Source organism: Nyctereutes procyonoides, unplaced genomic scaffold (genome assembly GCF_905146905.1).
Source record: "Nyctereutes procyonoides isolate TBG_1078 unplaced genomic scaffold, NYPRO_anot_genome, whole genome shotgun sequence".
Classification (NCBI taxonomy): domain Eukaryota; kingdom Metazoa; phylum Chordata; class Mammalia; order Carnivora; family Canidae; genus Nyctereutes; species Nyctereutes procyonoides.
The window spans coordinates 18,160,250-18,175,544 of NW_026575036.1; the positions used below are offsets into that span (position 1 = coordinate 18,160,250).

The 15,295-nt window shown below is 35.8% G+C and overlaps 1 protein-coding gene across 2 annotated transcripts in view; it reads right to left on the minus strand.

Annotated features, from left to right (window-relative positions):
* ABCD2 (ATP binding cassette subfamily D member 2) overlaps window positions 1–12,126 on the minus strand; it is a 62,676-nt gene extending 50,550 nt beyond the window's left edge. Inside the window, exons 1-2 of one of the 2 annotated variants that reach the window (XM_055318500.1) lie at window positions 10,285–12,126; window positions 8,511–8,688 (exon numbers count right to left, since the gene is read on the minus strand). In XM_055318500.1, the coding sequence (XP_055174475.1) occupies window positions 8,511–8,688; window positions 10,285–11,223 (1,117 nt within the window). In that variant the 5' untranslated portion in view covers window positions 11,224–12,126. Of the gene's footprint in view, window positions 1–8,507; window positions 8,689–10,284 lie in introns of both variants that reach the window. The other variant, XM_055318499.1, reaches the window with a different exon arrangement.
* Between the last annotated feature and the right edge of the window lie 3,169 nt (window positions 12,127–15,295).

The window sequence follows — 15,295 nt, forward strand, 5'->3', positions numbered from 1 at the left end:
AAGAATGATAAAAGAAAAAGGCTTTGAATGCTGGTAGAAGTGAGGAGTCAAAGACATGATTGGATAGATAGACTGGGAACGGAATGTAGATATTCTTAAGTACATTTAAAAGTGTAATAAAATTTAGATAGCCACAAAAAAATGACCGAAGGATTTTCAGCAAGCTACCAAAATAATGAATCGCTGTATCAGTTAAATTTCTAAGAATAGTTTTGGCTCATAGAGGATCTGGCTGATGATCTAAAATAATTATGGAATTTTATGAATTTGGGTTAAAAGGGGTTTGAGTAGCAGCTTGCATCGACAGCCTCTGTTAAGAATGAAAAACACTAGCACAGATGGACTTGTATTTGATATGGCATGGTACTTTCCATGTTGCTTTGGCAGATTAATGGGTTTTCTTCATGCTTTTAGCAACAAAATTACAAATAGCTGTGGACAGATTTCATTTGACTTTTATTCTACTGGTTGTTTCTTGGCAGGTACTATGAGAATGGTGCCAGTAGTATTTTGTCCTGCACACAATCGCCAACTGCATAACCTCTATGAAAAAGCCAGATTCCTTAGTGTCAGTATATAAATTTATGACCTCAGGCACTCACTTATTTTGTATCATAGGTCAACACATTTTATTTTCCTCACCAAATATTTTAGAGATTTTGTCAAATGTTTTTCATTTAAGGATGTAATAATATTATATCTGCTCATTTTACTGCTACTTTTCAGCTCCACTATGAAAAAGTATTACTGAAAATGGTGACATCTGTTGTTGTTCATTGAAAAGGTGAGAAAGGATTTAAAACCTAAGGTTATGTCATACACTTGTCAAAACCCATGCAACTGTACAATGCAAAGAATAAACCCTAATATAAACTATGCACTTGAGTTAATAATGCAAGCATATTGATTCATCAGTTGTAACAAATATACCACACAAATATAAGATGTAAATAATAGGAGAAACTGTGGAGGAGAGGGGATATTTGGAACTCTTTGTACACTTTCTGTTCAATTTTTCCATAAACCTAAAACTGCTCTAAAAATCATGTATTAATTTTTTAAAAAATAAAAAAATAGGATATTCCTCTGTACTTTTTCTTTGCAAAAGAGTTTACTTCTTTTCATTGGCATTTTACCTTAATCAACTTGACAAATCTCAGCAAAAACTTATGGTCTTCCCCTACCTCATACCATATATAATTATCAAATCTAACTGAAGATCTCCATGTGAAATGAAAAACCAATAAATTTCCAGAAGATAAAATAGGAGAATATCTTCATAGTCCTGGATGAGGAGAGTATTTCTTCAACAAAAATAAAACCACTAACCACACACATAAAAATGATTGATAAACTGAACTATGTTAAAATTATGAATTTCTCTCTTTTTTAAAAAGATTTTATTTATTTATTCATGAGAGACACACACACACAGAGAGAGAGAGAGAGAGAGAGAGAGAAAGGAAGAGACATAGGCAGAGGGAAAAGCAGGGTCCATGCAAGAAGCCTGATGCGGGACTCGAACTTGAGAGTCTGGAACCTGCCCTGAGCCAAAGGCAGGTACTCAACCACTAAGCCACCCAGGCATCCCTGAATTTCTTTTATACACTGTTAAGAGACTAAAAAGGTAAAGGTAAGAATAGAGTGGGAAAACTAGTACTTGAGATTGTGTGTGTGTGTCTGATGAAAGTCACACTACAGAGTACATAAAAGCTTTTACAAATCAATAGAAAAACAGAGAAGTCAATTTAAATGTGAACAAAACACTCATTGGTACTTCATAAGAAGTATGGCTAATAAATAAATAAAAAGTACTTAATCTCATTAGTCATCAGGGAAATGCAAATTAAGGCCCCAATGATGTACTACTATGTACTCATGAGAACAGTAAAATGAAAAAGGCAGACATCAAACATTGACAAATGTTTGTGGAGCAACTAGAATGCATATATACCATATGATACTATTTATACAAGTTTTAAACCCAGCAAACACTAATGTCAGTAATATAAGTACCTTTACTGTGGCATGTTGGGGGCAGGAAAAAGTGAGGATGAGATAGGGGGCTGAGGATGGGAATAAAACTGGAAAGGCGTGGGGGTTCTGCGATGAAGGTATGTTTCTATCTTTTGTGAGTGGTGATTTTGTGTATGTGGCAATTCATTGAGTGGTACACTAATGATTGGGTCCTTTATGGCATCTATGTTATATTTAAAAATTATAGCTACTTAGTATACGTATGTGACATAGCTAATTAGAGCTAAAAATAGGTCTTTCATATGTTTTGCTAATTACTGTTACAATAATTGGTCAACAGGAGAGGAATTATATCAAAATTGACCCACAATATAAAATTGTATTCTAATAATTTGACATTAGAATATGAGACACTAATACAACAAGAGTTATAATCTTTTTAGAGGTATATTTTAGGAATAAAAAACATCACCCATTGTTACTAGGTGATGATAAAGTCCACTTCCATTCCAAAAAAGCAGTTATCTATCAGTTGCTACTTTTGAAGTGCCACCTTACACTAGCAGACCACCTACAGGCAGACATGATTGGCAGTGCTAGAGGCCTAGGGGCTTTCTTCCCTGTTACATGTCTGTGATAAGGTCTGTCAGGAGGGACCTATGAGCAGCTTTCTTTGGCCTTGCCCAGAAGTGTTCTTGATATGAAGAGAAGAAAAATGGCCTATAACATTAAAAATCTGAGAAGATACCAAATGGCCAACAGACACAGAAAAGATGCTAAACATCACTCATCATCAGGGAAATGCAAATCAAAACTACAATGAGGTATCACCTCACACCTGTCAGAACAGTTAAATTCCAAAACGTAAGAAACAACAAGTGTCGGCAAGGATGTGGAGAAAAAGGAACCCTCTCACACTGTTGGGGGAAGGCAAACTGGTGCAACCACTGTGGAAAACAGTGTGGAGGCTCCTCAAAAATTAAAAATACAATTACCCTACAATCTAGTAATCTCACTACTGGGTACTTACTTAAAGAACACAACAACACTAATTCAAAGGGACACATGCACCCCTATGTTTATAGTAGCATTATTTACAATAGTCAAATTATGGAAGCAGCAGAAGTGTCCATCGATTGATGATTGAATAAAAAAAGATGTGATATATATACACAATGGAATATTATTTAGCCATAAAAAAGAATGAAACCTTGACATTTGCAACAACATGGATGGAGTTAGAGATTTTAATGCTAAGTGAAAGGAGTCAGCCAGAGAAAGACATATACCATACAATTTACTCATGTGGCATTTAAGAAACAATACAAATGAGCAATGGAAAAAAGAGAGAGACAAACCAAGAAACAAACTCTTAACTATAATGGTTACCAGATGGGAAGTGGGTGGGGGAGATGTGTGAGATAGGTGATGGGGATTAAGGAGTGTACTTGCCTTGATGAGCACTGGGTGATATATGGAACTGTTGAATCACTATATTGTACACAGGAAACTAGTATGTTAACTATACTAGAATTAAAATTTTAAAATTGAGATGATAGCTCCCAGTTAACTATTTTCTTAATGTAATTTAAGTCTCCCTTTATATTTAATATAAAATAAAGGGGGTAATATCCTCTAAAAAAACAAAATAGAAAATATACATAATTATTCCAATGCCTCTTTTTCAAACATTTGGTCACATGGTTACTTAGTGTCAAACTAACTTAAATCTCTTCTAGAGCAAGTTCCAATATAGCTAATATGGAGGCAGCATGATAAAGGGGAAAAAGGCTATACACTAGGAATTATATAGTATCTTCTATCCTTAGTGCTTCTGCCAACCATGTGTGCAACCATAGGCAATTCTCAGGCCCCAGACTAGATAACTTGCAAGCTCCTCTTCTGATGGGAAAATGGCATGATTCCATATGCAATTCATAATGTGAACTTGAATATAAACATCATCCTGTCCTTACCATAAGATTTCACATAAAGTTGTAGGTAAATGGTATCACAGAACTACAGAACTAGTTTTCTTTTCTTCTCCAAAAACAAAAAACAAAACAAAACAAAAAAACAAAAAAAAAAAAGGAGAAAAATTATGCATGCTCTTCCTCCTATTGGCATTTTTACCTCTGATTTGCTAATCATTTCCAAATGTATTGCTCCTTTAATGACAATGGCCATGCCAGCAAACTCTCTTGAACACTTCCTATGAGGCAGGCAATATTCTAAGTTTTACATATGTTATTTTCTTTAATCCTTGTAACAACAACCCTGCTATAATTTCCCCCATTTTGGAAATGAGAAAATTGTAGCACAAAAGGGTAAAATGATTTACTCATTGTCATAGTCTTAGTAAGCAAAAGACCAGGTTTGAACTCAGAAAATCTGACTCCAGTGCCCACGTAGTTAGAATATAATAAATATTAATTGCTTCCACCTAAGTTTTTTACTATTTGCCAAGGACTGTTTCAAAGCACATTAAATACTTTATATATAATATTATAATAATTCTTGAGATGTATGTTATCTTATCCCTATAGTTACGGTGGGAAAACTGGGACATAGAAAGCTTATGTAACTTTCTCAAGGATAGATAAGTATTAAATAACAAATCAAATTTGAACAGTGGCCTGCTTCTCTTTATTCTTTTGTCTTTCTTTTCTGTATCCTACTTTTCTCCTTTTCTCTTTTCCATACCTCTCTTATTCACCCATTTTTTCCATGTATTTTTGTCTTTTTTAAAAAAGATTTTATTTATTAATCATGAGAGACACAGAAAGAGGCAGAGACACAGGCAGAGGGAGAAGCAGGCTCCATGCAGGGAGCCCAATGTGGGACTCGATCCCGGCTCCAGGATCACACCTTGAGCCAAAGGCAGATGCTCAACCCCTGAGCCACCCAGGCATCCCTGTATTTTTGCCTTAAAATACAGAGTGTCATGTACTTGATTAATCTCTAACAATGCAGGGCACAAGTGTAAATTAAGATTGAAGAAAAGATTAGAATATAGAGCATATAAACCCAAGACCTAAAGCCTCCAAGACATATCATTATCTTAAAAAAATAAGTAATTTTATCCAAGTAGAATGGTAATTTAATATATTCATGTGTTAAATTATTGTAGGTCAAATATATTTAGTAAAAAAAAATGCATATAAACTTTATAAGTAGGAATGCCTGGGTAGCTCAGCAGCTCAGCCTTTGGGTCGGTCATGGCATGATCCCGGAGTCCCAGGATCAAGTCTCCCATTGGGCTTTCTGCATGGAGCCTGCTTCTTCCTCTGCCTGTGTCTCTCTCTCTCTATCTCTCGTGAATAAATAAATAAATATATAAAAAAATAAATATATAAAAATAAACTTTGTAAGTAGACATGTAGTAACTTTAGAAATTACAGAAGATGGGGATCCCTTGGTGGCTCGGCGGTTTGGTGCCTGCCTTTGGCCTGGGGCATGATCCTGGAGTCCCGGGATTGAGTCCCGCATCGGGTTCCCGGCGTGGAGCCTGCTTCTCCCTCTGCCTGTGTCTCTGCCTCTCTCTCTCTCTCTGCGTCTAAAATAAATAAATAAATAAATAAATAAATAAATAAATAAATAAATAAATAAATAAATAAATCTTTAAAAAAAAGAAAGAAATTACAGAAGATATTGAGCATACACTCATAATAATGCTCACATCTGAATTCATTTTTTGTCTATAATTGTCATATCACTTCTCTCTGTATAAATTGAAAGGAAGCTTTAAGGACTACCTTGTTCATTTGTAAAAATGTAATTATAATCAAAATTTCTTTTTTTTTTAAATTTCTTTTTAAATTTATTTATTTATGATAGTCACACAGAGAGAGAGAGGGAGGCAGAGACACAGGCAGAGGGAGAAGCAGGCTCCATGCACCGGGAGCCCGATGTGGGACTCGATCCCGGGTCTCCAGGATCGCGCCCTGAGCCAAAGGCAGGTGCCAAACCGCTGCGCCACCCAGGGATCCCTAATCAAAATTTCTATTTAAAATTTTAATGTTTCTTTAGTTTAATAAGATCTTTTCAGAATTTGTAGGATTTATTTTTAAACATGTTATTACATCACTTAGGGAAGTAAGATTGTTAGATTCTTTGCATACATTGTTTACTTCTAACTGGTCTCTGTGGGGTTAATTTGTCACCATTAATAGCTGCATTTTCTCTGTTCTATGTTGAATACTTCAGGGTTTTCTAATAAGACCAGTGCTTCCAAACACTAACAACTACACCATAATCTTGACACTGGGGTTATCTCTAATATACTTTATATATGAAGCTTTTATCCATAAATTTAAAGAGACTCACTATGAATATCTGATAACTTTGAAGTTTCTTAGTAAAACTAATCTTAAGACCATAGAGTGGTTGTTTTTTAAGATTTTATTTTATTTATTCATGAGGGAGAGAGAGAGGCAGAGACATAGGCAGAGAGAGAAGCAGGCTCCCTGTGAGGAGCCTGATGTGGGACTTGATCCCAGAACCCCAGGATCACAACCCTAGCCAAAGGCAAACACTCAACCACTAAGCCACCCAGGCTCCATAGGTTTATATGTGTCTTTTTTTCTCTGAATTCTTTTGAAAAAGTAATTATTTCATTATGGAAGGATTATTACTGAGATGCCTGGGTGGCTCACGGTTGAGCTTCTGCCCTCAGCTTAGGGCATGATCCTACGATCTGAGATAGAGTCCTGCATTGGGCTCCCTGTGGGGGGCCTGCTTCTCCCTCTCCCTATGACTCTGCCTCTCTCTCTCTCTCTCTCTGTGTCTCTTATGAATAAATAAACAAATAAATAAATAAATAGATCTTTAAAACAAAACAAGACAAAAAGTATTACTAACAATGCCCTTTTCAATATAAACTTATTAAAATGATTTTTAAAAAAATATGAAAACAGATAAAATTTGGTTTTCCTAGTGGTTTAAATACATTGGTTTAATCAGTTATGTTGTGGAAGCACTCATCACAAAGGATTGACAAATCTTAATTTACTAAAATGAACAATTTTAGGTTAAGAATGACTCAAATTTGACAAATATTTTTATAAGAATTGGTTAAAGCATTAAAGCACTGTTTTAATATATTAAAGAAAAAGGTAAATTTGTACTTCTTTTTGTTAGATGACCTCAAATAACTATTGATTCTTCATTTTTATACCAAAAATAACTGTAATATAGTGTGAATTCTGTTACACTATCCTTAGTCTTGCCCTTTGTTTGGTAGGTAATAATTGTCACCATGCATCAAGAACATCAAGAGCATGCTCTATAGTTTATAAACATTATTTTACTAAGTCCTCTCAATGACTCTCTGAAGTAACCTTTCTGATTTTCATTTTGTAGATGAGGAAACTGATTTTTAGAAAGTTTAATTCACATGACTAAGAGGATACAGGCAGGAAGAGGGGAAAGATTTGGGCAAAGCTCTGTCTTATGACAAAGCCCGTCCTTTTCTCTAGCACAACACCTAGGTCAATTTTGGTCAAGAGGTTTTTTTTTTTTTTTTTTTTTAATTTTTATTTATTTATTTATGATAGGCACACAGTGAGAGAGAGAGAGAGGCAGAGACACAGGCAGAGGGAGAAGCAGGCTCCATGCACCGAGAGCCCGACGTGGGATTCGATCCCGGGTCTCCAGGATCGCGCCTTGGGCCAAAGGCAGGCGCCAAACCGCTGCGCCACCCAGGGATCCCCGGTCAAGAGGTTTTTAAAGAAGAGGGAGAATTTTTTTTTTTTTTTTGGAAGAAGAGCAGAAAATGATGCTTCTTTAATTAATTCCCCCCTGTTCCTGCCAATTACAACCCAAACCTTCACCTCATTTTTATACAACATTTTAATGTTGTCCTTCTTGCCCTTACCTTTTTTAGTTATCCCAAAGGATGAAAATGTTGGTAAAAATCACTGGGACAGTGATAGAATAGAATTAGACGCCTGCAACTTGCTAACCCCTACTTCCACAATGCCACTAATTCATGTTACATACGACATTTTCTGTTATTATCTACACGTAGAGGGACCTTGTTCCATGGCGCGAAACACTCCCTGAAACAATATTCCTGGTTTGTTCCTGTAGCCAACCAGTTCTTCAAATCACAAATCAGGAGCAATCCAGTTATAGAATATTTATAGACGAAAAGCATAGGATGGGCAGAACTGAAGTTTATAACACATGGGCTCATATAATACTCTTTTTGAAGGTATTGATTTGTTTTGAATTTAAATGCAAACTAGAGAATCATTTTGTGTTAGGCAGAATAATTAAAATTGCTCAAGGCCAACTCCCAGAAACACTGCATCAGACATCTCTGAAATATTTCAGAACTAGAAAAGTATTTTGAGCCACTTGTGTTTTTTCTTACATGCTGATTGCAAAGTCTGCCATTGTTTCTGACTAATAACGACCATAGAATAATAACTGCATACACAGTTTCAGTCACACAAAACCACTAGTGACACCTTTTCAAGAGAACTAATCTTAAACATATACTTGAGATTGAGCATAAATATCATTACCACCATCTGCAAAGCCAGTTGCAGTGATAATAGGTACAGCCACCATAATTAGTCCACTGCTGCTCCAAACATACTTCATCAAGAATTGCTCTATCATGATGTACCACAAACGTTTGGATAAAATGAGGTTCATCTGATCTGCTAAAGCTTTGTAACTTTTCTGGAGTTGCTTCATTTCTACCTATGGAGGGAAAAAGAGAAGAATTGACCCAGCATGAGATACAAAATTAAATATTATATGTTTGAGGACATGCAATTTTGTTGTATATCTTCATACAACAGACTCAAATTACATTTGAGTACATGTTATTTTGTTTTACTTAGTATAGTATTATCTATGAGTCTAACAACCAATAAATATGGATCAATATAAGAATTAGCCATTACTATCCAGTTTTGGTCACACCTATTATTATTTTAAAAATTATATTAAAAAACCATTATATTCAGTCAATATAATATTAGGTATAAGATACATATTAGTGATTTATAGTTATGATTTCAAAATTATATGTGTAAGATGTTAAAATTAAATAATATCCTAGAAGACATGAATAAACAATGTTAGAACCTTATCTTTTTTGATCACACCAAAAATATCTAAAAATAGAGACATGACACATATATGTGTAATTAGACTGCACTTCTGAACTAACTCAATTTACTGGATTTTGTCTTAAATTCAAGAAGCCTACAGCATGCTATGATTTACATCACTGAGTTCAATGATTCAAGAGGAATGACCAATCAGCATGGTTAATATAACACATGAGACCAATTTTCAAGTGGGAGTAGAAATCCTAAATTTGCTTTAAATTTTCTTCTTCAGATTGCTAGTACTTTAAAATTTTTTTGATAATTGATGATGCTTCAAAAATTAAATAATTCTACTTGGTAATTAAAATACCATTTTCAGCTTTAGAATTCCTTAATATTTCATTTGCTAATTCACTTGTATTAAGATTTCAGATGCATCACCTTAAAAATTTCCATCATAGTTAATATTCTAAAGTTACTTTAATGTACTGCAAGCTTATATAATTAGGCTAACTATTTTAGGGGCCTACTTAATGTTGAAAATCTTTAATATTTAAAAATAACACTGGAACTCCTTTTCTCATCCTCATTTCTTCTCTAATCTTAGCTTTCCCCTAAAAGCTAGGCAAAATTTCACTTCACTGCTTCTCTTTATTTGTGTCAAAATATGGTAAACATTAACAAGGAGTAATGCAAATGCTATCTGTGAGACACATTCTCCTATAATTCTTCAGACTGAGGTCACTCCATTGACCAGACATGCAAAATTGTCAAACTTGTCTTTCATTTAAAGCAGGGGTTTTTCCCTTTCTTGAAAAACAAAGGAACAACAAAAACAAGAATATCATCCTAAATTTTCCATCTCAATGTAAATGTGTTTACTTAGTTTCCAAACAACTATTTTCTTCTTATGCTCTAGCACCAGTTAGAATTTAAGTCTTAAGAAAATGCTTAAGAGATAATTCTGAGCATATTTGGATAACTGAGGCTAAGTAGACTTTTTTAGATTGCTGAAAATCTTATTTCCATGAAACTTCAGAAAAGTTTGCACTCCACGGTTCTTTAAGAGCTTGTAATTAAAAAGGTAAGGAACCGTATATTTCAATACAGGTTTAGATGTCATAGAAATCTAAAACGCTAAAGAAGTGGGTCCATCAACAGTACAACAGATGGTATCTAGCACTGCAGTGGCAGCTGGAAGAGTCTCACATTTCACTCATCACCTTAATTTCTGTCTTACCTTATGTCCTCTGTAAAAAGCAATTTCTTCAACATTGGCTATAATTCTGGAGTGCACATACCGCAAATAGCCTTTTCTGTGAGCTTCTTCAGCCACCAATTTACCAAATTTGGGAGAGCAGGCTTTTAAAACTTTAGCAGTGGCATATACCACAAGTCCTGCTAATAGGGTGGGCCCAATTGGGCTCGCTCCTCTGGATGTAGCAGTCTGGATAAGTGTATAGGAGGTCAGGATTACATCTAAAATAGGCTTGGTCAGATTGGAATATAAGTGAGCCACAGATTGGGAGAACATCATAATATCCTCAGTAAGAGATTGGTCAGGGTTTGCCAGCCTCCCATCCATATTGATCACCTTATAATAAGTCTGATTTGTAAAGTAGGTTTCATAGGCATAGTCTACCAGGCGAGTTCTGAAGGCCAAAGCCAATTTGCACTCCAGGTACCTTATTGCACTGTTAACAAAGGTGGCAGGAATGGCAATCATAAGCCACTTGATTAACTTGATGATGAAAGTCCGAGGCTTCTTTTCCACGATGCTTTTCACGATTTTTCCATCTAGACCAGCCACATAGATAGACAGAAAGGTTCTTGAGATTAGAGCCACTGAGTGGAGGCAAAGCCAGCCTGTTTCAGTGGTCACAAGTTTTGGAAAGAGAATTTTCCGAAGTTCTAGTAGCTGTTTGAAAAATTCTGCATTCACGCCAGGACAAGGTTTTTTACAAGTGGTCTCGGTGCAATGCAGTATTTCTCTGTTCTCTGCAGCCGGATAAACGGTTTCTTTTTTCTTGCTGTGGCCAGATTGCTTTAAACGCTTGCCAATGATGGGGTAGAGTGTTTTCAGAGCATATGCCGCAGCCACCAGGCAGGCAGCCCTTTTAGCAGCACTCGATCTGGTCCATTTCACCCGATCAGCTGCTGCATTTAGCATATTTGTCATTTTCCCAGTTACCCAAACAGGCTTCAGAAAGAATTGGTTTTAAAAGATCATGCTCCACGGGAATCCCCAGCAAATGTTTCAGAAAGTCCTACAGCGTTCCATAGTCTGCAGCATTTCTCCTCTTCTGTTTTTTGTTTTTGTTTTAATTTTGTTGGCTGTGACAGATGCAGCAGAGCTCACACTCCACGGGTATCTACGGGGATGAATCCCTCAGAAGCTCAAGCTGCACCAAGGAAGCCTCAGGCTCCTCCCTCTCGGGCTCCTCATTGGCTGGGAGAGCGGTGGGACCTCGGAATCCTCGCTGCCTCCCTTTGAACCTTGAAAATGAGGAGAGAGCAAAACGAATTACATCTCTAAGCAGGAGTTCAAAGAGTTAAATGTCTATTTTTGGAGAGGTCGAATCAGGGCAGCTGCTGGCGACAAAACCTGCCCCAGCTACTGAGCATGCTCAGCGTCACTTGGAAGCCCACAGAAGTTTCAGAATATACATCTCTTCTGTAAGGTTTTAGTAGGTACCACAAGGGGAAGAACAAAAAGAAAGGGAAATTTTCAAGAGCTATAGAAGGAGATGAGAGCGAAGGAACTAGGGAGGAGGGACAAGAGGGTTAACATAAAGAGAATCTGAGAAGGGTTTGCAGTGAATCTACAATGGAGAGAGAGAAAAAAGTGACAAGTTTGGAGGGCGCTGTAAAGAACAAAGTATCAAATACTTAGATTTGTTTTTTGGTGCCGCCCCCCCATTTTACTTTTTTCTCCCTGTGATTTCACATGAAGTCCTAGAACCTATCAGACAAATTGTGGTTGAGGGTTTTTGTTTTTGGTAAATAAATAGATATCTTATGTATTATAAAAAAATAATTATTTGGTAAACTTTCATCTTTGTGTTTACTTGTCCTTATAATAAAAATCTTCCAGCCCCATAACTGCTACTTTTAGCAATTGAGCATATTTATTTACAATGTGACTATTAAATAAAGGAAATGTTTCACTTCTTCATCCCCTTGTGTCCTTTAGATAGTTGTTAGTTGGAGATGTGTGACTCTATACAATCAAAAGTTAACCATTTGGGAACCCAACCCAAGTTAAATGGTGGAAATAGCTTCTCCAGGATCTTACTTATTTTTCAAGAGTTTTGTTTGTTTGTTTTTGTCTTTTTCAAGCTTTGTTTTGTTTCTTTTGTTTAGGCTTGGAGATAATCTCCTGGTTACTTACCGTTTCTATTTTGGTTATTTAATAAAAACCAAGTGTGTTAAAGAAAAATTCCGTACATTATGAACAGAGTACTTAAACTGCTAAATATTCAAGCAAAATTCTGCATATTTAAAAAATGTAAAGAGCCTTTTTTTAAGGTAAGGATATTCTTGAATATGCAAATAGATTTTTGCTCTGCCACCTCCCCCCCCCCCCCATATACAACATACCTACAGATTTCTAGTCATCTGGAAGCCTGGGGGAAATATGCATGAAACTAAAACAGAGGTTGGCAAATTACAACTCAACCAGTGAGCCAAATTTGGCCCTTGAGCGAAGAATAGTTTTTACATTTTTAAAGTGGTTGAAAATACATCAAAAGAGTGGCGCCCCAGTGGCTAAGTTGGTTAAGTGTCTGCCTTCTGCTCAGGTCATGATCCCAGGGACCTGGCATGGGCTCCTTCATTGCGCTCCTTGCTCAGCCAGGAGTCTGCTTCTCCCTCTTCCTCAGCCCCTCCGCTGCTTATGCTCTCTCTCTTAAATAAATTAAAATAAAAAAAAGAAAGAACAGCAAAAGAAGAATATTTTGTGACATGAAACTTTTCTGAAATTTTTATTTTGGCATCCAGAAATACAGTTTTATTGGAACATAGCCATATCCATTTATTCACTTAATTGTTTATAGTTTTCAAGCCACAATGACAGGGTGGAGTAGATGAAACAGAAGCTAAATATTGACTTTCTGACCCCCTTTGGGAGAAGTTTGCCAACCCCTGTGATAGAATATAAAACCTGTCTCAGTGTTGAGATAATGATTTTCATTATTCATTTGACTATGAGTAAAGAACTATTCTGACTTTTATAAGTAACAGTATTCATAGACTTTGAAAACTCTTTTCCTGTGTATCTATATTAATTCCAAGAATCATCACAGGTCTCATTTCATTTGTTTGCATTCAACTTAGCAAATTTACTAATGCATGAGTGGCCAATTTGTGCAAGTCTCTTTGATAGTTGGCTATATTAGCTAGCACAGTCATTTCATTAAGACTTTCTAAGTCTGAATGTAGAGATCATAGTGTTATGGTGGTTATTTTCAACATCTTTTATTCCTAATCTTATACTTTTCATGTGTACAAATAAGGCTGACATTTATAAAATTTAATTCTTTATGTCACATCTCCTAACTGTGACAGGATAAGTGGAGGGCCATGGTAAACTTGTGTTAGTGACAGGAGGATGTTCAGCCAAGCAGAACATGCTACACAGAGGGATGTGTTAGGTCAGAAAGAGGGCAGTTGAGGCAGTGGCTTACATCATTGCCATAGGACAGCCATTTCATAAAAGGAGCAGTGTAATGGGAATCTAGATGCATAGATCTTTAGATATCCAAACAGGTCCACACTTAATTGTAGGTAGGTCAGTTTACCACCTGATACTGAGGCTGGGGTATAGGAGCAAGCTTTTAATGTGTGGAGTCAAAGACTTGTTAGGATGTAGATATGAAGAAAATAAGATAAAAATTTGGTTGCTAGAATTGTGCACAAGGGAAGTTGAAAGCCAGTAACTAGAACTAGGGAAAAGGTCAAAGTGAGATGTGACTTGATGTTGAGGCTCTTAAGTACAGACCTAATTAAAATCATTTAAATTCTACTTTCACCCACCCTTCATTCTGCCCTGCTCCAAAGGTCAGATTCAGTCCTAGCATTTGAGGCTATGTTCCAGCCTGCAGGAAAGTCAGAGGAAGAATTCAAGAGGATACGAAACCAGATAGGTAATTCCAGTTGGAAATATATGCCATTTAAGTAAGAAATTAAGAATGTCAAAGTACTTTCATTTTTTATATTGGTGATATTCAATTAAAACAAAGATAATATTAATTTGGCTTGAATTCCAAACTAGGTGAGAAAAAGGAGGTTAAAAAAAAAAATGTGTTACTACATTAAATATAATTTGGCCCAATTTCTACTCAAGCTTCTCAATTTTACATGTGTTTATATGGAAAAGTATTAAAATTGGCTTAAAAGGGGAGAAAAATCTTAGAAAAAGATCTTGAAAATGAATAAAAATTAAAAATAATAGTTACCGAATTACTGTGTTCTCCAGTGTGATTTTTTTAAAAAGTAGGTTCCATGCCCAGTGTGGAGCCCAGTGTGAGGCTTAAACTCCCAACCCTGAGATTAAGACCTGAGGTGAGATGAAGAGTCAAATGCTTAACCAACTGAGCCAACTAGGTACCCCTCAGGTGTGATATTCTTAATGTTAGTGTCAAAGTGGACACTACCAACATCCATGGAAGAGCCAGATTAAATAGATTTTGTATATATTCAAGAATACATATAAAAGATACAAAATGATATGCTTTATAAACTGTAAAGCATCAGAAATGATTTTTTTATAATTGAGAGATCTACATATGCAAGCATATAAATATATGCAAAATGTAGATAATATGTATGTTGTATGTTTAGACAGTAAGTCACCAGAAAGTAAATACTTTTTTAGTGATAACAATAAATTAAGGTTTAAGAATTTTACATGGATTTCCTTTCATCAAATGCTAAGTAGTATTTCATCTGTGCTATATTCCTTTCTTGAACTGTTTTCTGACCCAAGAGATTACCTAATTGCCCTACTGTCCCTAAAATGGCACTGTGTTTGACTAATTATCTATCGATCACGTTAGTCATGTTCATGTGAGGCATAAACAAACCTAAAGATGAGATAGTAGGTCAACATTTCAGCTGTGAAAAATAACCACCTAATAATTAGTTCATAAGGAAATGTCTTTTGCTGTGAAGGAAAACCCAGCAACTATCTTGTCTAAAGAAGATGTGTATCATAGATTAATATTCCCCTAGCCTAATTTACCACTTCTACT